The sequence below is a fragment of the Lytechinus variegatus genome, chromosome 17 (assembly GCF_018143015.1).
Source record: "Lytechinus variegatus isolate NC3 chromosome 17, Lvar_3.0, whole genome shotgun sequence".
Lineage (NCBI taxonomy): Eukaryota > Metazoa > Echinodermata > Echinoidea > Temnopleuroida > Toxopneustidae > Lytechinus > Lytechinus variegatus.
Window position 1 is genome coordinate 9,557,201 of NC_054756.1, and position 23,628 is coordinate 9,580,828.

General features: G+C 35.9%; 1 protein-coding gene across 1 annotated transcript in view; it reads left to right on the forward strand.

Annotated features, from left to right (window-relative positions):
• The window catches only part of LOC121430952 (plexin-B-like), a 31,646-nt gene extending 11,811 nt beyond the window's left edge, over positions 1-19,835 (forward strand). Inside the window, exons 13-32 of the mRNA XM_041628388.1 lie at positions 258-357; positions 783-1,019; positions 2,185-2,373; positions 3,529-3,754; positions 4,009-4,151; positions 4,690-4,811; positions 5,494-5,559; positions 6,120-6,194; positions 6,645-6,711; positions 8,432-8,578; positions 9,290-9,443; positions 10,151-10,263; positions 11,502-11,601; positions 12,187-12,278; positions 12,648-12,740; positions 13,271-13,434; positions 13,995-14,142; positions 14,641-14,781; positions 18,381-18,458; positions 19,021-19,835. Coding sequence (XP_041484322.1) covers positions 258-357; positions 783-1,019; positions 2,185-2,373; positions 3,529-3,754; positions 4,009-4,151; positions 4,690-4,811; positions 5,494-5,559; positions 6,120-6,194; positions 6,645-6,711; positions 8,432-8,578; positions 9,290-9,443; positions 10,151-10,263; positions 11,502-11,601; positions 12,187-12,278; positions 12,648-12,740; positions 13,271-13,434; positions 13,995-14,142; positions 14,641-14,781; positions 18,381-18,458; positions 19,021-19,053 — 2,488 coding nt within the window. The 3' untranslated portion in view covers positions 19,054-19,835. The remainder of the gene's footprint in view (positions 1-257; positions 358-782; positions 1,020-2,184; positions 2,374-3,528; positions 3,755-4,008; positions 4,152-4,689; positions 4,812-5,493; positions 5,560-6,119; positions 6,195-6,644; positions 6,712-8,431; positions 8,579-9,289; positions 9,444-10,150; positions 10,264-11,501; positions 11,602-12,186; positions 12,279-12,647; positions 12,741-13,270; positions 13,435-13,994; positions 14,143-14,640; positions 14,782-18,380; positions 18,459-19,020) is intronic.
• The last annotated feature ends 3,793 nt before the right edge of the window (positions 19,836-23,628 follow it).

Genomic DNA, 23,628 nt, shown 5'->3' on the forward strand with positions numbered 1-23,628 from the left:
AAATATGCATGTGCTTATACAGATAAAGCAGAAATTATCTAAATACAATTTACGGCGAGTAACAGCTGAAGAGTTGAAATACTCTGACTTGTAAGTATTGGTCCTTTTCCCAATATAAACATCTCGTTCACATAATCTAAAATGATGAGTATGAAGATAAATCATTTTATTAAGCATCACTACTTAATTGAAGATTAGTAGATGACATGTGCATTTAGTTTTTTTTCTATCCTGCTCTCTCCTTTGGTTTGATACAGAGGAGGCATTGATATCGAAGTAACGGGAGAAAGATTTGATCTGATTCAAGATCCTAGAGTTTTCGTTACTTCACTCACGACGAATGCCACCAGATCCGAGGTATATTACGCAAACAATCATAACATAGATTTTGTGTGTGTGTGGGGGGGGGTAATATTTTGTGAAGCTTCATAGCTCATGTGCTTGGAGAGAAATCACTGTGATCTACATGTCTTAACTCCCAATAAAAGTCCAGAAATAAAGTAAAAAGGAAAACTAAAGAATCGTTCGTATTGTTGTACAATTCAGACTTCTCCAAGCTCTTGTTTTCTCGCGGTATATCCACCTTTCGTTGAATGACTCTATTCCTTGACATTTGTGTTTGTTGTTGCCATAATTGTTGATGTTTCTATAAGAATTCAAATTGGCCGTTTATGGCAATTGCGACCAAGTAGTGAACAACTGCACAAGATCACTGTAATTTCTTGCGGTTATCAATCAAGTTCTATGGAGTTTGTATGTTGTTGCTTGGTTGAATCACACAGGTGTGCAATGGAACGGATACTCTTCTTATTTGTCCTACTCCAAGTTTCCCTGATGATGTCACACCTAACAGAAGAAGGCGAGCAGTAAATGACGCAATAGTGGCAAATCTGACCTTTGACTTTGATGGATACATCATCGACGGCGGCATCATTGAATACTACCCAGACCCTCTCTATTACAGCTTTGGTGGATCAGACAGAATCTATGAAAGCGGCAACAGCCGACTTGAGATCGAAGTAAGTCGGACCTTCTTGAGAATTATCAAATCTATAATACATGTATATATAAGCTCATATCAATAGATCGTTACAAATTTCAAATAAAATGGCCACTGTTTTTAGTTGTAACAAGTTTCCCATTGCTCCATTGAAGTCACACTGCTCACAAGACACTAATAATGCTCTTTCCACCAAAGATTAGTTTCGATGGCTCTAAACTGGGAGACCTCTTATGAGAACTTTCCCGCATCCAAGTTCTTTGACATTACGCATGTCCCCGGTCTTCGTTTTCCAAAGCTGTTTTTGGGTGTCTGGAAAACGAAGACAGAAGACCGGAGATCGCGTATTTTTCTAGCTAAGATACATTATGAAAAATACGAGACATTTGACTTCTTCCTGCTCGTACGCACGGGCGACCGACGATATAAGGCCGGAATTATTATATTTGTTATTATACAAACGATACACAGGTGTGATAGCTTTTGTAAGCATGAGGTAACTATGGAACTGTTAAAACCCACGAGGCGCAGCCGATTGGATTTAGACTAGTTACCATAATGTTATTGCATGCTCGCTAGTCATACCGATGCACAAACGAACTTATGTATCATTTGTTTTATAGAGTGGTAAAATTTTAGGACTAATACTTTATTTTTTTTACAACATGCATAATTAGTATGTAATTATCGATGCACGTCTAGCCATGCATCCGGTAAATTTCCTGTGCATAAGTAAGTACCGAAAGCATGGCACTTTGCAATTTTACCGGATGCATGTCTGGCCATGCGTCAGTACTATCCATGACACCCATTCTATAATATTTACTATCTGTTGTATTTAATGATGATACCGATGACGAAAATTTACCAAATATACACGGCCTTCGATCGGAGGCTTGGTGAAACTATATGGTCCCCTCAGTGACGTGAATGCGACCACTTTTCCATTGGGCATGTTGGGGCTTCGCCTCACACGAAAAAAAAATAGTAATTGCCAGACCAACCTTGGATAAACATAATTATTTGTATATTATGATCCAAAATCGTTTTTTTTTCTACTACATTATGTATATCTATCTGTGCGTCATATTACTCAATGCGTTTATTTTAGAAATTGATCAGCAACAGATAACAGAAGTTGATCATCAACCCGCTGTTCACATATTTTATTCCCTTTTTGTTAGGGAATGAACCTTAACTTAGCCAGCACGGAAGATGATGTTACAGTTTTGATAGGTCCTGATGGTGTCTGTGATGTGGATGATCTTGAGACGGATGTGTTACGATGTCAGCTACCGGGGAAGAAGCCTCAACCTGGTAACATCAATGGAACAGTTGAACCCGGACCTACTCAAGGGTTACCAGCTGTCACGGTATGTCGTTACTTATAGGCAGTCCCACGTGTTACGGACATTACACTTTTACACTCAAAAGGCAGTTTACCCTATCATGTCACGTTGCGCTACTGACCTTATATTTCTAATGCTCTGGATGTAACGAATCGGAACTTTCCCTCAGACCCCATACTTTACTGAAATGGGGGCTTTTAACTTTTTTCACAATGAAAACCAATAGGAATTCGTGCATCATGCTACACGTAAGTTTGAAAAAAAAATGCGTTTGCATGCCTCCGTGTCCTTTCGAAGTAAAATAAAATGTGTTTGTCCCCATGATGAGCTGTTGAACCAGATCAATGCTTGACCTGTAAAAAACATATCTGGAGGACAGACTAGATAGCAAAACGTCATGATTAATACAGTCAAAACTATTATACCGTCCCTCAAAACTCACTTATTTCATCAGACATGTCAGAGCCCCGTCTTACAAAGGGGTTGCGATTGATCCGATCAATCGCAACTATGGACGGCCAGCAACGTCAACATGTATTATACATGCTTTTTCAAAATATTTTCTCGCTATGATGCATATTCAAGTATGAATTGCTTTCTTAAAAATTCACTGTGCTTCTTTTTGTTAACAAAGGACTTTGTGCAAATATCCATGTAGAAAAATTTATGACACTGATGGGTTTCCATAGAGTTACGATTGGTTGGATCAATCGTATAACTCTTTGTAAGACGGGTTCCTGATGTGTACTTCGGATGAGCCTGCGCCTATGTGTTTTTAACAGAGATATGGCGCAATATAAATGCTGTGGATCATCATCAAAAGCAGGAGACTATATAAGCAACGCAAAAAGTACTTTCATGCCCTTATCAGCAGCTTGTAGGTGGCTGTTGTAGCATAGCATATCATCGCATAGCTGCTTTAACACTATTATCCTTTCTTTTCAAGCTGATTGCGTTTTGCCATTATTGAATGTCATAAAAGCAGCATGATTATTATTACCATATATTTCTTTATAAATGGAATATGAAATCACATAACTGTTGGCACATGCCGAATTCTCGTGATATACCTAAACTTCTCGACTGTAAGCATGGCACGTACATGTATAAGCCTTACCGGTTTATGCATGCATACATTAATCACAAGATTCATAGATGAAAAAATTTAATCAAATACAGGTATTCCATGGAAATCTGGTATTCTATCCTGGCTACGTAGATTACTCGACGACAACCATTAACGTCGGTCTCATTGTCGGTATTGTACTTGGTGTTGCTGCGTTCGTTATCATTGTCCTCGTCGTGGTAGGCGTCATTCTCTACAGACGAAGTCACGAGAAAATAGGCAAACAAGTCCGTGAGATTGAGATGTTAGAGAAGAAGATCCAAGGTCGAGTGCAAACAGGTACAAGGCGTCTGTTTGATTTCTGTTTCTTTTCTATAATGGTGGAAATGTTTTTTCAATTCAACAAAATCTCTTTTCCTTCCTCCGGTTCCATTAGATTTGACTTTGTATTTTCCCCCTGTTTTTATTCAGTACATGTCATTTCAACCTGAGGTACCCCTATAACAATATGGTTGTATAATCAATATGATAAGTTGCATGAAATAGGAGTCAAATACTCGTATTGATCATCTTCGTTTATTCTCAACGTCTAGCTTTTCATGAACTACAGACCGACATGTCTGAAGTGGAGGAGCAAATCGGCCATCTTGGTGTACCATTTGCAAATGCACTGGATTACTTAAAGAATATGCTCTTTGCAGGCTTGGCTATTCTTCCACCAACCACAGACCCTGAGGTAAAACATGTTAGATAATATATTATTTATTATAATAGTAGTGATGTAGACATGACTTTCGATGCAGTGAATGATATCCAACGTCAAAAATTGGATAAACTCAGCCGTGGAGCACTTCCTAAAAACAATAATTATATCATTGGTGTTTAACAGTAGCGAGTGAAGTCTTTAACGTGTTTGGTGTTTTAAAGCGGTTGATTAACATTGTCTAGAGATTACCTCACGAAAACAGTGAGGATGTAAAAAGAGTGTTTCATCGTCCTTTAGTCCTTGGGTACATGGGACGTTGGTCGTTAAGTTCATATATGGATCATAAACGTTGATATGCTCATATGCTGATGATTTATTATACGATAGTGGAAGTCCTTGCAATACTAGATTCTGAAGTAAACTGTTGCCATGGTGACGAATGACCCAATCTCCATTTTCACAATTTTCATCATTAACTTATCATAAGAATGGACATAAAACAGTATTCAAAAGCCTTCCAAGAAATTATTTCACATGATATTAAATACTGTCCACTTTCTTTCTATAGTATTTGAACTCTGATCTTGAGACAGCAATGATTATGTTCTCAAGGCACCTTAGTAATCCAGACTTCTTGACCAACTACATCAAACATCTTGAGGAACAAAGGAAAACGCACCGAAGAGATAGGTTCGAAATATTTTTGTTTATTTACAAATGAGTGATGTTTCATGAATGATATCCGATGAATTTTCCCCAAAACACTGTGAAGAACGTGAACCATATTGAACTCTTGGAAAAAGTATCTAAAAGATAGTTTTTAAAGATTTCCAAGGCATACACTTTAGTCTGCTATGCAGACTCTGAATGGCTCGTATGGTGGGATCTGAGCGCGCGCAGCGCGCTGATGCTGGATTGCGAAGCAAACTAGCCTGAAAGGGCGAGCGAAGCGAGCCATTTCACATCTGCAGCCATAGTAGACCTAGTCTGCTATGCCGACTCGTTGAATCAGCTGTGGTATACACACTGCAGATGTGGGTCTACATTTGTAGACTACATACACTAGTAAACACAAATATAGAAGCTAGCATAGATTGTAATGGCGTTTATCCTGCATTACACTGATTAAGAGGCACGAATTGCAACGCAGATTTTTAATTTCAAAATGAAATAATTGTCAATGTCCATGTCTTTATCAAAAAAACTTTGTACAAAGCTTTGTTTATGAAATCTGCACAAAAGAGCATATCCAAATACATGTGATGTTTTTTAACAAGAGTATTTACTGATATGTTGCAAAGATGCAAAGATACTGTTACAACACAACGTGTATACGTATATTCCCTTTTCTTCTTCTTCTGATCTACCGTAGGGTCAACATTGCCTCTCTAATAACAACCGTACTGATTACAGAAGGAAAGTTTGGATATTTCACGGAGTGAGTGTGCTATAAGTATCAGATCCTTACTTTACTTTGAAAAGGGTAATACTGCCCCCCCCCCCTCTCCGGAATTTTGGTAGAAATAAAAATGTACCAAAAAAACCCGAATACTGTTCTTTTCCCAACACTATGGTTTCAATTAGTAGATAACCCATAAAGAATGAAAAAAAAAATTGATATCCCCCAAAATAAGGATTCAACGTGTACTGAGTTCTGCTACCTAATAGTGTAGAGAGCATTATGAAGTTTTTTGTGCATGTTTCTTCTAATCGATTTATACTCGAATGAACAACAATGTACATTCGTTTAATCATGGTAAAAATAGAATTGAAAGATTAATTGCAAAGAAATGTTCAAAGACTTGTAAGATTTAGCAACAACCGTTCTCCAATCGATTATCCGAGTAGTTTTTGCTGTGACGAGTATATGAATTCATGATCATTTGATAACCTTTGAGTAATACAATAAGAACATTTGTTTGGCGGTTTCTGTTTGAACTAAATGTTTATTTCCCTTCTACAAAATGATAACCTATTTATTGGTGTATTACCTTTCAGAACTCTCTTCAAGTTGTTGGAAGAATGCATCGAGGAGGGCGCAGAGAGCGGAAGAGCTAAATCGCTCTTTAGGAGGTTTGAAACATTGCAATACGTTATTTTTAATGAATAGAACGGTTTTTACTCAGACATTAATTCGAATATTACTAATATTCAAATTATTTCTTTTTATATTAATTCTCAAATAATCCCCTTTAACTGCTGCCCACTACGTTATTATTTCGAAACTCGTAAAATGCTCAATCAAGAGATGTTAAAGGAAAAGGCTATACAAGCCTATTTCAATCATCATCATGATCATAATATAATTTACCATTAAGAAGTTTTCTGTTCTCTGATAATAAGCATTGCTTAAAGCGCATATCACATTGATAACATTACGTCTCTAGTGCACTTAGACAAATTAATTGAGAGAAGAAGGAACAACATCTTTACAGAGGAGCACGTAATCGATGATGTACATGAATATATTATCTTACAAAAAAGGAATTGACTCAAACATTTTATCAAAAACCTTTTTTTCAGGAATGAGACGATCGTTGAAAAACTCCTCTCCAACTGGATCGCAATCTGCATGTATCGATACCTCAAGGTAGTTACAATAAATAACATTAAATGAATTTAAACATGGCCGTTTATATTTTTTTCTTTTGGAACGTTTTCAAACTAGGCCGAGGGCATGAGGTATAACGTGGAAATTTTTGGTAACAAGCTTATTTTTCAGGATAGGACCAGGAATGTGCCAAAAATAACATACCAGAAGTCTTCATAAATCGTCTAAAATGGCCGCCATTCACAAAAAATGGGCATAACTCACACTTATTATTCACACTAGCTAGACATCAAATTTCGGTCCATATTTTATGGTTTAAAGGGGTAAAAAGATCTAGTGATACACGTTAGAGTAAAAATCAGCAGACGAGGGTACCCAAACATCCAAGATGGCGTCCAAATGGCTGCCAAAGCCAAAAAAATCCACAATACATCTATTACTTATTTTTAAGTCTTTTTAATTTTTTGTTTCTATTCATTGGTTTGAAGGGTCAAGTAGTACAAACGGCCAAGTTACGAAGACAGTCATTGGTCAAATATGTACAAGAATCCAAGATGGCTTCAAAATGGAGTTTAAAGGGTCTACATTTAGTTACAAAATGTACATAATTCATTTGAAACCTGCTGAGATATATGATTTAATGTCTAAACCATGGCTTTCTTTGAATGGCGGCCATTTTGGACGCCATCTTGGATTACGGAAAACCACCAATGAGGATATAAAAGGACCTTTAGTATGCTATTCTAGACATATTGATGACCTATATTATCCCGAAAACAATACCAGCTTATTACTAGAAAATTCCCCTTTTAAGCTTATTTTAGCCTAATACTCTCGGCCTAAAATCTAATACCTCGTCACTGAATTGCTATGTGCATACAAGAAAAATGTAGGCGATATCATTACTCGGAAAAATATATCGAGTGCACAAAGAATATGTGTTTGTTATTATTTTTTCCTTTACGCCATTTATTGAATTCATATCTAATCTTTTTTTTCACTGATAGAGAAATAAGAATTTATTAAGTTTATAGCATTAAAATATTTTTCATGTTGATGCGATGAAAGCTTAGTACATCCACCATTGCTTGCGTCTCCAAGACCACATGGCACACGCTGTTCTGCCCCGCAATTTTCCAAAGATATTCAACTTACTCTCGAAGAACTGCAACTGTTTAGAATTTATTCATAAGGGCGTAGGCTGTTTTGGACGTGGGGAGGTGGAACTAAATTGATATGGGTGCACATCTTGGTGACATGCATTAATGTTTGGAAAAGCAGAAGGGGTACAAATTTCGTTTTGCAATCTCCTCTGCCCCAGCGGGAGAGCGCACGTGCACCTCCCCAGTCTACGCTCTTGATTCACTTTTATATTCCACACTGTCATTTTTGTGATATCTCCCCCTTCCTGTTATTGTTACATAATTTATATACACCTACATAATACCAGGGTCGTGTGGTCCAGTGGTTAGAGCATTGGACTCATAATCGCAAGGTTGTGAGTTCGAATCCCAACTATGCCATTATCGCCACTTTGTTAAAAAGGCCCGAGAGTGACATCTGTCGTCTATAACGTCAGCCTCTATGACTGATTAATCAAGACGTAAAAAGTTTCTTAAGTAATTGGTTTACATACCAGCTTGGCGTTTACCAGCAAAAGACTGTGCTGCCGAGTTCCTGCTGGAGTTACCATAAACAGAAACATTTTAAGTAATCAAACTATGCTCAAATTACCCCCATCATTTACTTTTCCAAACAGCGTCATGCAGCCGAACCTCTGTACTTGCTTTACCAGTCCATCAAGATACAGGTTGAGAAAGGACCAATTGATATCACTACAGGACAGTCTGTCTTCTCATTGAACTTTGAATGCCTCTTGGAAGAAGAAGTGGAATTCAACGAACTGGTATTCTACGTTCATTCCCATTCATGTGCCGTGCAAACAGTGATGATCGAGAATAATATTTATGTTTCATTGTCATGATTGTGTGAAGGACCATCTCCAAGTTAATATGTAAACATTAAAAACAACAACTATTGTCTCGTGTCGTAACAGTGACATTCAAAGTTGGGAACTTAAGACGTTCTTTTGGTGTATTCATTATTTTCGTTAGGGGGTGTGCTAAGTCTGAAGTCAGTTATTTGATTGAGTAACCAATATTAATGATAATAATTTGAGTTATTTAGCGCTTTTCCAGAGGATACAAATGGATGTTAATGGCATAAGTCAAGTGAAGTTTCATGGTGTGTTTTAAAATGATTTAGAAGAGGTCAAGAGAAGAGAGGTTTTGGAGAGATGGGAGAAGTTTGTTCCAGAGACACGGGGCAAGAGATGACAAAAGTTAAAGCGGGTTCATTTTCTGGATTTCGGAATGGTATAGGAATGAGCAGCAGCAGAACGAACAGAGTATGTAGACTTTTTTTTGCTAAAAAACAAAATGAATAACTTGAAGAAGTGTGGTTGACAGATATTAATAGTTTTGAAGATACATTCGATAATGGATTCTATCAGAAACATGCTTCATGGACTCATTATCAATTATACCAAAATAAACTAAGATTTAAAAGGTGTCAATGGTTGCAGCAATATACTCCAATTCTCATTTGATTTTTACAGACCCTATCGGTTGTTGGCAGAGATAAAAGACACTTGTACTACGTCAAGGTTCTTGATGTTGATTGCATGACTCAAGTCAAACAGAAGATACTGGACGCTGCGTACAGAAACAGCCACATCGTACAGCAAAACAGGGCTCACGAGATGGATCTCCGTGAGTATTGAAGAACTATAATCTGCTGTAATAATGATTGGTACCGTTGGTTAAAAGGTGCACGATCCCGAGATTCGGAGCGCGCAGGTAATAGTGGTGCGGAAGATGCAAGATACGCATATACGACGCGAACGAAGATGCCATATTCCAAATGTAAAATCGTACGCTTCAGCTGCTGTTCGAGGTTCTTCGCTGGTTGGCTCCTCCTCCTTCTCATTTGTGAAGTGACGTCAGCAGATGTTTGGGACACGAAAGCGGGATAGGGGGGAGGTGTCTTCAGCCCTCACCCACTTTTTACCAAACCGTGTACAAACACGTAAAAATTACCGTATGATTGTGATTTTTTGCATGGTAAGCCCCCCCCCCCCCCCCCCCCAACTTTTAAAACCGTTCCTCGGACCCTCTTATGTATTATGTCAGCACGTACTGCGCAACTGGCTGATAGCTGACAGCTACAACTACGTTGATGACATATGTGCAAAACCGACCAACGGCGCTGCGGATGGTGCACCTTTAAATAAATAAATAAATTTAAATAAAATAAAAACATGTACATACGTTAATATCGACAATCATATAAGGCTTTAAAGTTTCCGTAAATGTTTTACCCTTTATTGACATCTATCAAGAAGATGGAGCAAATTGTGTTTTGCCTTGGTTTGCATACAATTATTGACAGTCATATGCTTCCTTTGCTCTTTTGTCAGTGTGGTATCATCCTGGTGGGGAAGAGAGGGTCTTGAAAGATCAAGATGAATTCAACAAACTTGTTGAGAATTCTAAAGGTGCATGCTACATCAATACCGTCAAGACATATGCGGTAAGTTGGTATTATGGCACGATGAAAATAACGATAGTTTTTGTGTTTGGAGAATTGCGCGTATTACAAAAAATACAAATGTTTCCACTTACCTCTACCCACGAATCAAGCATGAACGCTGCAAGCCATTCCCGCCTCGGGTGGGTCACTATTTCATCCAGACGTCCGAATCTATGGGAGGAAAAAAGGCGCAGGTTACCTTTCTACCAAAGACCTTATAATATGCTTTATACACTGTACCCGGGGGGGGGGGGGGGCACTTCCATTGATGAGTGCATACCGTGCGCGACCTTAGGGTCTCGAAAAGCACCCTTTACTAGTGTTTTTCATATTCTGAAAATGCACCCCTTAACAAGTATTGGTATGTGAAACCCTACCCTTAACCATTATTGGAAACAAAACGATACTCTTTGCAAGAATTTCTTGAATCGAACCACTGAACAAGTACAGCGATTTTTTAATTATTATATGTCACGGACGTCGGTTTTTAATACATGCACATCATTCCCGGGACATCATTACGGGCTTCTTGCGCATATCGGACTCTAAACACGTAGTGTTGACTGTTGGGGCATAATCAAAGTACATCCTTTACAAAACGTTTTAGTCTTTTTTATACCCTCGCAAATTTGATCCTAATCACGTTGCTCTCCTAGTGGAAGCAATACCATTTTTTCATTATTTTAGTGTTTTGACACCCTTATTTCGTTACGTATACGTAACGTGCCCTTTCTTGAAAAAGACATCGTTTTACGTGATGTTTTTTTTTTTTTTTTTGGGGGGGGGTCGCGCATGGTATACACTCGTCAATGTAAGTGCCCCCCGGGGGCACTGTAGTATAATAACCTCCACTATGCGTTCTAATTATTCTGTCGATATGTTCTAATAGATACAGGCTTGTACAGCGTACTAAATTATCGATCTATCGGCTTGACCACACACACACACACACAAACCGCAATTACTTTCTTAAAAAATGTATGTGGCCTTAAAACAAATATCATTAAGAAATTACCGTTACATGTGGTTCAAGCAAATGATTGTTGGGATACGAGATATCCCTAATTGCCTGGAATATACTTGAAAGGTAGGCATGTTCATCTCATTTCATATTACGAATGGTCATTCAGTTTTTGTAGTAGGCTTAATTGGCATCGCTCTCATATTTATGTTATTCATTTTGCTCTTTATAGTATCATAAAAATAAATCGTTCCTTTGATATTATCAATTTGTACAGGTTCCAGACAGTAGCAGAGTGGCCCTTATTACCAAGTCATCCACGAATGACGGAGGGGTATACGAGCCTGTGACCCCAGGGGTGCAACTCTTCCAACAATGTAAGATATTGGTCCCAGGGGGTCACAAGAGGAAAAAATCTGTAAAAATCGTCTTTATAACTTATGTCAAAGGGTTAAATATAATAGAAAATGGCGATTAAAAACACGGAGTTTGGACATCTGAGACAACATCGCAGAGGCCACTATTTAAATTTCTCGATGTTTCTCTTTTTTCAGATTAAGGTTAAAAAAAAATAAAGAGATTAATCATTCAGTCATTATTCAATTGCATAATTGAATTGAATTGAATTTATTACCAAATATTACTGTCAGGTACAATTACAAGGAATAGTACATCACATATAAACAAAACATTTGGTAATTGGAGCTAACATAATAGCAAGATGCTAATCGAGGTTAGCCCCAAATAATGTCATTATCATAGTTTAAACAATAAATTTAACTAAATCTCAATATTGTACAACAAATTCAATACTAATTCTACTTATTAATGCATTTTTTAGGTGGACAAACCAGCCAAAACTTTCATTTAAATACATCGAGAAGTCAACTGTTTGCTTACAAGTTATTACACATTCACCTCGTACATTAATCAAAATTGATCTCCTTTATTGTTTCACTAAGATATTGAGGAAACAGGAACCGATGACATTCCCAGCAGAGACTACGTACGAGTCCGTACGATGGATGCCAGCGGACAACGTCTCATCCACTTAGTAAGGAATTTGTTTGTATAACCATTAAGATAACTTTTAATACAGATTTTGCAATAATAATAGTACGGTACAGATCGCTCTCATCGGCGCGCCGCGGCGTCAAGAAAAGCCTTTGGCACAAGCTCAGAAATAGTTCTATCCGAACAGGTAAAGAAAATGTTATGCGACATCAAGCAAATTAATAATCAAAATCGCCTAGTGTAACTAAAGAAAATGAAATCATCATTCTATCCCCCTTTTTCGTACAAAATGATCCGTTAATCGTACTCTCCTACTTTTCGCTTATTACAGATTCGCATTTAATGTATAAGGACTCTCGCAGAGAAAATACGATTTTTTTTTCATTGTATTTGAATATTTACATTCTAGGTTCCTGAGAACCAAGTTCATATGGACAGCAGCAGTAAATCCAAGACCAAACTTGATCGTGAATTCTTGGCACCTCGTTTGCTTGTCACCAAGGTTAGCAATAATCATTTACTACTCCATTTTCCAAAAACATATTGTTACGTCCTCATTTCACATTGTATAAAGTGTACATGTACCATCTGAAGTCATACATTTAAGTATTGAAAGCTGTGAGTGGCATTAGTATTAACCGACCAATAGTCAGTGATATAGGACTACCTTTATATGACACAACGAAAACATAATATGGTGGCTCAGTGGTAGAGCGCCCGCCTTACGAACGGGGGGGGGGGGTCGTGGGTCGTGAGCTCGATCCCTCCCCGGCCGAGACATATACCGAAGACTTTAAAAATGGCACCTTCTGTCTACTCGACAGAACGTCTGAGAATAGAAAAGTGTAAAAATTAACATATTATGTTATGCAGGCCCGCTGGAAGAACACCTGACAGCTGAAAGTGGCTACCCTTGGTAAATGAGAGTTGTTATTATTATCAGTATAATTATTTCATCAATATTATTAGTTTTATCGTTATTATTATTATCAATATTATCATTATTATTATTATATAACATGTATTGAGCAGAAAACAATCCAACCGCGCCTTGACGGGTTCCTGACATGCGTCTTCAAGAAGCCGGCCGAAACACCACGCACCATCAAGCATCTCTTTGACTTCTTTGATAAGATGGCGGTCAAGTACTGCGACGAGAAGCCAGAGGAGATCGCAGAAGCTTGGAAGAGCAGCAGGTAATCAGGAATGATCATGGTCTCGTGTTTCTTTAGTTGGGTGCACACAGGACAAATCGTTACATGGTTACAGGTCAATCGCAATTTCAATCAAGGGCATGCCTCTTATGTTCTTGATTCCTCAGTAGACAATTTCAATTTGACAAAGCTTTATAGAGGTTATGAGAGGGCATGTTGATTTTATGTCCATCCATTTGTGTTTGAGAAAAGACGTCAGAAGCTATAGTTTGAAAAAAATATCCTTCACATTTCATTGTGTCTTGTCCTACATAACAAGGCAGTTCAAAATAATCAATTGGTAGACTACAATAGGAGTAATTATATTGGACTAGAGGGTGACCATAGTTTTAATTCTTAGCTTTGAAAGTCCTGATGATTGCTGAAATACGTAATTGAAAATGCAGGCTATTGTTTTGTTATACGCTAGCTGCGATTTTATTTTCATAGAATTGACCAGTTAGAAATACCATTCAGAGAACTGTTCAAGTAACGTTCTAAGTCAGAATGACTCTTAAACAAACGTGATCACAATATATTTCATGTTATATCTCTAATTCCAGTCTACCACTGCACTACTGGATGACCACTTTGACCCACCCATCTTACGTCTTCGACATGCGTCAGTCAAGGTCTGCCGATCAGAGTGTATCGGTCCTTGCTAACATGCTGGACAACGCATGCAAGAAGATCCGATCTGAAAATACCAAGGTCAATACTTAGAGAAGAGAGGAAGGAAATGTTACATTAATGCTCAAAATGAAACATCGGGCGTCGATTGCATAAAATCGGATAAAAATAAACAGAGCATGGAAAGACATTTGGCGTCAAGAAAAAAAGTCTAAAGAACTTGGAAGTGATATGAATTAGATAATTCAATTATTAGATTGTTTGGAATAATAATAGAAAGTCGAGGATGTCATTGTTTCAAATGGAAGGAACTCGAATTTCCTTCAATATCTTTATTATTTCGAAGAGGTTCTTCTCCACCGTTCATTTGAACATTACCAAACGTGCTGCTCCAGTACTGAACAGCTAAAATTGTACTAAGTAAACGACTAATTCAAATCTATGACAAAAGTAAGCCTATTCTCCCTCTTTCTGGATTGCTCTTCCGATGAGGATCAGGTGAGGCTGGTGAGCAGATCAAATGAAGTCTAATTGTTGTTAAGTTATATCACAATATTTGATTCTGATTTTTTTCTTCAGGATTCTGCACTCAATCGAGTACTGTTTTACAAGGATCTACCTGGATACATCGCTACCATTGGCGATTACTATGAGAGCATTAAAGGACTGACACCACCAACGGCAGAAGAACTCCAAGAGGAATTCCAAACCATCGCAAATGTAATTTTACATTTATTAGTGTTCTCTTATAATCCCTAACACTGAAACTAAAATGGAAATGGCTTTGCAAACACGAAAATGGTTCCTCCGCTATCTAAAGAAGAACTAGAAATGAAGTCTAATTTTCGTATCCAATTTTGCTATGGATCAATTTGTAAAGGAAATACGCCGAGTTATAGACTAATTATTACAAACAGGAGTCATCCGATTCTATACACAACAAAAAAAGTAATTCCCCCCTAAAGCAAATTGCTGTAACTTTTGAACGAAAATATTTAGAGCAATGATATTTCGTAGGGGGTTTTCTACACTCATTAATCAACTCCTTATGAAAAATGAGATTGATCGGTTGAGTCATGCATGAGTAATTAAAGATTGAATTAAAAATGACCATTTTTGAAAGTCACAAGAGTCGTATTTTACATTATGCAAATACAAAGTTGGGCAAAAGCTGTTTTTAAGTGAATTTTATGGTGTTAATGCTGTTTTACTATCCATCATTTAGCCACTCGACACACAATTTTGATATCGTATGTTCATGGTTGAGTGAGCACAATATTGCAGGGGCCAGGGAAGTGGGGGGGGGGGTGTGGGCCCCACTTTTTCCAAAAATCATGTACAAAAATGTGAAAATGACCATACGTTTGTAAAAACTAAAAGCCCCCCCCCACACACACACACACTTTTGGCACAGCCCCTCCCCCACATTTTGAAAACCGTTCCGCGGCCCCTGTATTGTGACGTATCATCATAGGGGTTTTTCGTATTATCCTATACACTTGTTAGGTCATATTAAAATTTGAAAATGTTGGTGGCTCCCCCGATTATAGGCCCCTCCCCCATTTTTAAATTCTGGATTCACCACGGATTTGTCCATAAATACAATTGATCATGAGAAATTGTTAGGAAAAAATGCATTTATACAGTACTAAAGACTATCCATTCTAAGTTTTCGAATGTGCTCGCTCAACCATGAAAATGTTGAAAGTTCGGAAAGTGTGTGGTGATAGAAATGATGGATGATAAAAACAACAGCAATTAAAGTCAGATTTGAAACCGATTTTGCCCTAATATTCACCTTATTACCCTTTAAAATGAGTCTGTGACATTCAAAATACCAATTTCCCCACTTTGATGCGTACTCACCCATCCATGAATAAACAAATTGATTTCATTTTTTGCACAGAATTCTGCTCATAGGTTAATAAACATTACTGCCAAATGCCATTGCTAAATAAAGCCGTAAAAAAAGTTCCACCATATTGAATAAGGGGTTAATTATTCTTAAACATATGCACCCATAATGTACACAAGTCTAAGAGAGAGGAAGTCAACATTTCAACAAAAATGAAATGAGGGTTTGTTTCAAGGACGGTTTTTGTTACTTCTACCAACAGCTATCTCATGAAACTTCGCACATGGCTTCAGAATAATACTATCCAAAAGGCGCGCACACCAAAATAACAATTCGATACGGCACAGAGTGGGGCGAAGGCCTTGAACTTTCTTCTCATTTGCATAATTTTCGAATATTGTGTGCTCTCTGATGCATTAAACATCGGTATTTTCATAAAAAATCAAATCAAATTAACCATGCAAGGAGTTTTGTGACAGATATCCATAGTTACAAATTGCATTTTTTCCAATTACGTAAACAAGAGCCAATCACATTCCACATATTCATTCAAGCGTGAATGTTTAATTTAACGTCTTTGAATCATTGAAGCATGTTAATTGGTCATGGATTCACCACGGATTTGTCCATAAATAAAATTGATCATGAGAAATTGTTAGGAAAAAGTGCATTTATACAGTACTAAAGACTATCCATTCTAAGTTTTCGAATGTGCTCGCTCAACCATGAAAATGTTGAAAGTTCGGAAAGTGTGTGGTGATAGAAATGATGGATGATAAAAACAACAGCAATTAAAGTCAGATTTGAAACCGATTTTGCCCTAATATTCACCTTATTACCCTTTAAAATGAGTCTGTGACATTCAAAATACCAATTTCCCCACTTTGATGCGTACTCACCCATCCATGAATAAACAAATTGATTTCATTTTTTGCACAGAATTCTGCTCATAGGTTAATAAACATTACTGCCAAATGCCATTGCTAAAGAAAGCCGTAAAAAAAGTTCCACCATATTGAATAAGGGGTTAATTATTCTTAAACATATGCACCCATAATGTACACAAGTCTAAGAGAGAGGAAGTCAACATTTCAACAAAAATGAAATGAGGGTTTGTTTCAAGGACGGTTTTTGTTACTTCTACCAACAGCTATCTCATGAAACTTCGCACATGGCTTCAGAATAATACTATCCAAAAGGCGCGCACACCAAAATAACAATTCGATACGGCACAGAGTGGGGCGAAGGCCTTGAACTTTCTTCTCATTTGCATAATTTTCGAATATTGTGTGCTCTCTGATGCATTAAACATCGGTATTTTCATAAAAAATCAAATCAAATTAACCATGCAAGGAGTTTTGTGACAGATATCCATAGTTACAAATTGCATTTTTTCCAATTACGTAAACAAGAGCCAATCACATTCCACATATTCATTCAAGCGTGAATGTTTAATTTAACGTCTTTGAATCATTGAAGCATGTTAATTGGTCATGAACATAACGAAAAAGTTGATAAAAGATCAGTTTCAGTTACCAAAATTAAACAATACTTGCCTATGATATTTGAAAATCGTATTTTTTGTTTTCAATAAATGTACACTGAGCCGTGAAACGATGAATAATGTTGAAAATACTCTTCCCCAAAATAACTGTCACCATATTCTATCATTTTTATTGATAAAAATGTGTAAAATATCCAATTATAGCAAAGTTGGACTTGTGTTTATTCAACCGTGAAATTTAGCCAAAAAAGTTGTATCGTCGTTTAGAAAGTACCTTTTGCAAGCCTTCTGACTATTTTTTATGATGAGAATGTGGAATCAGTTCTAATAAAATGGAATCAAAGTCATGATATTTGGCTTGTGACTTTTGAAAAGTGACATTTTTGCCTTCTGACGGTGCTCACTGAAGCATGACGTAAAAGACGTCCATAACATTTTTTCGGAGGGTAACCTATAAAATTACCTACACGCTCATGTAAAAATAGATCAATAACTCGAATTGGTTCGGAAATTATTGATGTTTGTTCAAGGGGGGACTTACTTTTTTTTGTTGTGTATATATTCAGGTTAAATTGGTAATTTTGGATAGTGAAAATTCGATGAAAAAATTACAACAGCAATATCAATAACAATTGATTTTATTAGTGATAAGGTGACGAATTAACTGACAATGATAAACATGACAATAATAATAAATTACTATGGGAATTGAGACATTGTTAATTACTTCCTAATTGTAGGTATTATTGTGTTTACCGACATCTGCTTAGTAATCAATATTCTGTTATTTTGTATTAATTTTTGACTATACATGAGAAAGATCAATAGATATATAAATCATATTTCCATAGAAATATGTGAAAAATATTTGTTTAACTTTCAACCTGACTATTTTTCTATTATGTGTTTTCATCCTTGTGTAAGCATTAATAAAAATATTGTTTCCATTCCATCTCGTAGGATTTTTCTGGTCTGTTCAGTCGAGTAGCAACCCTTACAAAGTTGTACGACTTCACCGCCAATGATGCAGGCTCTCTAGTAAGTTGTTTTCTTTGCCAATTCGAATTCATTATTATTATTTGTGCAAAAGAATCAATTGATTTAAATTGAGTGCTGTGGTAGCTTTTTATGACACTTGCATTTTTTACTTCATAATTACTCATTTTTAGTAGTAATCTAATTTAAACGAGATTCATTTTACAAGAGCATAAATGACAGAAATGTATCAGCATATTTATTGTTTTTATCAATAACATAATCACCAGTATTTGATTAAAGAGTTGGCAATATGTTTAAGATGATAAAATCGTCATTGATTGAAGAGCCCGCTTTCCAAAGTGGCAGAAAGTTCCTAGCACCTTTAATTTAAATTAAAGTAAAACTTTACCAGTAGTGTTAGATTCAATAGCTGGGAACATTTTCTAGATGATAAAAATTGTTATACATTAAAAATCCTATTTTCCAAAGATTAATGTAAACACGAGCGGGATATCATAGTGGGCCCACTTTCACCACGTTTCTTATTACAATGTGCGTATAAAGTATATAATTACACATAATTATGATAGATGAATCTAAACTTTTTTTCTCTTTTATACAGTTGGATTCGGTCACAGAAAAGATGCCAAACTAGGGGTAGTTGTTGGCATGGTTCATCTCGATCTGCAGATATTACTAGTATTGATGTTCACGATAGCATTTGGAGTCAATATTGATATATGTTCTTGTAGTATTACAATCATACTCAGAAATGTCTCTCATAACCTACCATATTTCACATTTTAATCGAGCGTTGCATTTAGGCTCCCCACTTCTATTATATACTTCTGTAAAATACTTAATCAATACCTCAGTCATTTACATTTTTACCAGCTCCATATAGGTGATTTGAATAAATCTGAAAAAACCGGCTGTTTTCGACTCTTCATACGGCCACCGTAGAGCAAACGTGACTGAGGTGTTAATCTTGAAACGTTGTGTTTAAAGGTAATATGTCTTATCATATAGTTTGTTTAAGCGGCGCCATTATATTCAAATTTATTTCAAATATTCTCAGCGTTTATTAATCTAGAAGTTTTCGTTTATCATGTCAATATTGCTTCATAAAGTGTATTACATTTGGTTTTTAATTGAACGAACTTGATATCTCCAAAATGTGATGAAATTTATGTTTAGGATATTGATTATTATTATTGTGCGTTCTATGATGTAAAATCGATTCACTACTTGCTCTACTCACCGACACAGGTGCCTCATGCTTCGATTATATCAACAATGTGTCCACAAAAGTCAAAACGCCCCTGTTCGGAGCGAATATCCAGTAGACAGTTAAATAAATTTACTATACGAAGGAGGACGCGATCAAATTCGAGCTAGTTCTTGTTGATTGGCGGATGCTCTATAAACATGTTAAATCACAGCCAAAGTTATTGCACAAGTCCCATGAAAATTAAACTTTTATTATCTTGTCCTTGATAAATATCGAACGAAGAGTTTACTATGTGGTACACAATGGTCGAATGCAATAATTATATATGTATATGTGTCCACATATGCTATTCCAGAATGTGTAACATCCAAGATAGAAGTAACGTAATAACTCCAAATATGAAAATCCAGTATATCCAAGAATGTTTCAAGTGTATACATTTTGATTGTATTTCTGATCATGCCGATGACATGCGATAAAGATGATTACTCCTCGAGATCACAAGAAGAAGTGAGGCGAATCAAGCCAAACCTTGAAATAAAATGATTGGTTGAACCAAAGTTTGTTGACCATTAACGAAAACTGTACAAGAACAAAAATGATTTCGGGGTGTTGTAGAATCGATACGGCGTGCAAGCTTTGGAATGCGCGTACATGTAAAAAATACAAAAATTACCGCAAACCGGAAAATATTTGTACGCTTAAAGAAATATGCGAAAGCATGCGCTTTACAAAGGTGAATGGACTTTACAAAAATAGTTTTGTGCGATGTAGAGTTGCTACACTTTTATATAAAACTACATTATTCACTAAAAGGATATTAACGTTATATCCAGACTTGTTTCATCTGCAGCATTCGGTTATTAGTAGAGTACTGTATTTGTAAAGTAAGGTTCAATGTATTTTATGTTGTCATTGTTTTGCTAAAAATCTTCGTAGCTCCACGTCTAATTTTGTTTCTCTCTCTCTCCATTCGTAGTATGAGTAAACGTTAGTGTGTTTAAAGGATGTTTAAACAATATCCGAAGCTTGTGTTAGGAATTATAAATTACTTGATATTTCAGTAATCATTTATGAATTATGGTATTATCAGAGAGTATTATCAAAATGAAATATCTGTCATTGTTTTACTGGTATATATATGCCCTATTTCAAAGGAGCTTTCATATTGTTTATAAGTCATGTCATACGTCTTAATAACCAAGGAATGTTTTCTTATTTTTGATATTGTCGCGATTCAGTTGAAATTTCAACTGGTTCCTTTAACATTTCGGTTGAATTAGATGACATGTACTGCATTCATGTGTTTATTTACCTTTTAATAACCTGGATGAATTCGGTATTTACATGCCTGTTAAAAAAACTGACCCGATGCAATTAAGTTGATGACATGAAAAATAACACAGGCGACCTGCCGATTCTGCTCCACATAGGCCATCTTTATTACAAGTTTATTTTTATCTAAATGGTGTAATGGTTTTGCCCCAATATCAATCTGACTATCTACAAGTTGCTCATCATATCCTATCCTACCATGATCTCGCATAATAGTATAGCAAGTAATGGTGTATATTTTTATTTCACCCCTTTTCAGACCTATAAAGGCACTTGTTTCCCAAGTTTACACAGGTTTTACACAAAGTACCCTGTAGTGTCCCAATACCGGACGTGAGGATAAAAAAAAAACATTTTGCATATACAACTATCGAATATCAATTAAACTCACATTGGTCGGTAGCAAAAATACTATCACGCTTTTTTATGCATCCATTGGCGACAGTAATTTTGCAGACTACACCTATTCGCAACTGCGAAAAAAACACTTGAATACAATTGTTTACTATCTGTTCCAAGCAAATGAACTACCTGTTGATATTTCCGAATTTGATTTCTTCTCTGAGCTTCAATCGAACCCTCGAATGTGTATACGAGTATGTTTTTAGTTTTATTTTACTGATTTCGAGATTATAATTCTGCGAAAATCATTTGAAGAATACATTGTAAATTGTATAGATTTGTCCCTTTTTTACTTTCATTTATATCTGGCTTGTGTTTGTTGCGTATTTCAATATAAGGATGTATGGATCGCTTTATACTCAGAAATGGTATTACATTATGTGTATTCAGAAACAATAATTGAGTGGTGTGTATTCAAAGATAGTGCTTATGTTTTTAATTAGAAAAACGCTTACTTATTATTCAAGACAAGTATTCAAATACATGATATTTGTTTTAATTGTTTACACCTCTTTACTCAACCTCTGTCATTTTGACTATAGGGATTATGAATTGCTTTACTTTATAAATGGTACCATTAATGAGAGTTAAACTAACCCATGGCATTTGGGGGTTTAACGTACAATCTGATTCGTTGTTTCTAAGTAGAATGTTGCTTATTTTAAACTTCCGCATGAGTTTTAACATAATTAAATATTTAAAAGGCCAATATATTGACAAGTGCTAGAATAAAACTAGTATCTGCTAAATGTTTGAAAAAGCTTTCGTATTGAAATACATGAATTTAGTATTTGAACGTCCACCCCAAAATATGTAAAACCATCTAGCCCTGTTGATGTAAAACCATGATTTGTCAATGTTATCCTTGTTGTCTACCAATAACATTTTAGTTTTTATTTTGTTTTGCATAGTTCTTTGGCATAATTTAGAATCAAATAAAATGTTTATTCTAGCGATTTGAATTGTTTTTTAAAGGCAAAAACGGTGTGGAATAATAAACTGTTCATTATATCCAGAGACTGGCAATGTATCTGTTTTCATTGCTTCGTTTGACTATCTTATCTTGAGTGGTGAATGGTTACCTTTTTGTAGTAATCTTTATTATTCATTCAAATAAAATTCATATATAAAAATGATCCTTACAGCTGCGAATACACAAATCAAATTACACTGTAATTAAAATAGCAGATAACTATTATTGTATCAGAACAGAGACATAATCGTACATCAAGCAAAAATAACATGTCAACATCTAATGTATTTTTTTTTAAAGTCATAAGGTAATGGTTTCTGCTTTTGGAATCGAAAATCAGCATTGTATGGGAGATTGTATGGGAGATAGGAGAACTCTCATATATATTCATTCTTTTAATTCGCGTAGTTGTTCCGTCTTTTTTTTATTGCTTGCTTTAGCTGCACACATAAGTTGTTGAAATGTTATTTTTACATGAGTTCGGATTATGTCTCTGTTCTGATACAATTTGTCTGTTATGTTTATTACACTTTTATTTAATTTGTGTATTGCACTGCTGCAATCATTTTGTTCTGTATTTTCTTGATTATGTACATACGAAATTTATTTTGAATGAATGATAAAGATCACCACAAAACAAAAAATTGTATTTGGGAATAAGTTCAAGGTCGCATTTCGCGCTCGCAAAATAAATTTAGCCTTAGGCTTAACTTAAAGGACAATTCCACCCAACAAAAAAAAAGTTTATTTGAATAAAAAGAGAAAAATCTAACAAGCATAACACTGAAAATTTAATGTAAATCGGATGTAAAATAAGAAAGCTACGGCTTTTTAAATTTTCACTTAATTTTTACAAAACATTAACATGCACATCCAATCGAAAAAAAATTCGACCCCCTGACAAGAGCTGGATCCGCCCCTGCATTGTCTATGTAAGATAAAAAGTGTTTAATGGTCATTTAAACTACAATGATACAAAATCACCGATACCCCTTCAATCGTTCTTAGAATTGACCACAAAGCAAGTTTTACTACTGCAAATGCCCAACTCCTTTTCAAAATCGCTCGCTCGCGGAATAGATAGAACCTAGATATATATGTCATCTGTAGCATACACGGGATTATTGAAGTGGGGGGGGGGGGGATTCAAGCTGAATAAAAAGTTGTCAAGTAAAATAAATTGTAGGTCGACGGTTTCGTACCGAAATCAAAATGACAAGGAAAAAAGTCTTTAAAAAAGCCAACCCCTGTGACCACCATTCTGCGTACAAATGGGTTAAAACAGTTTA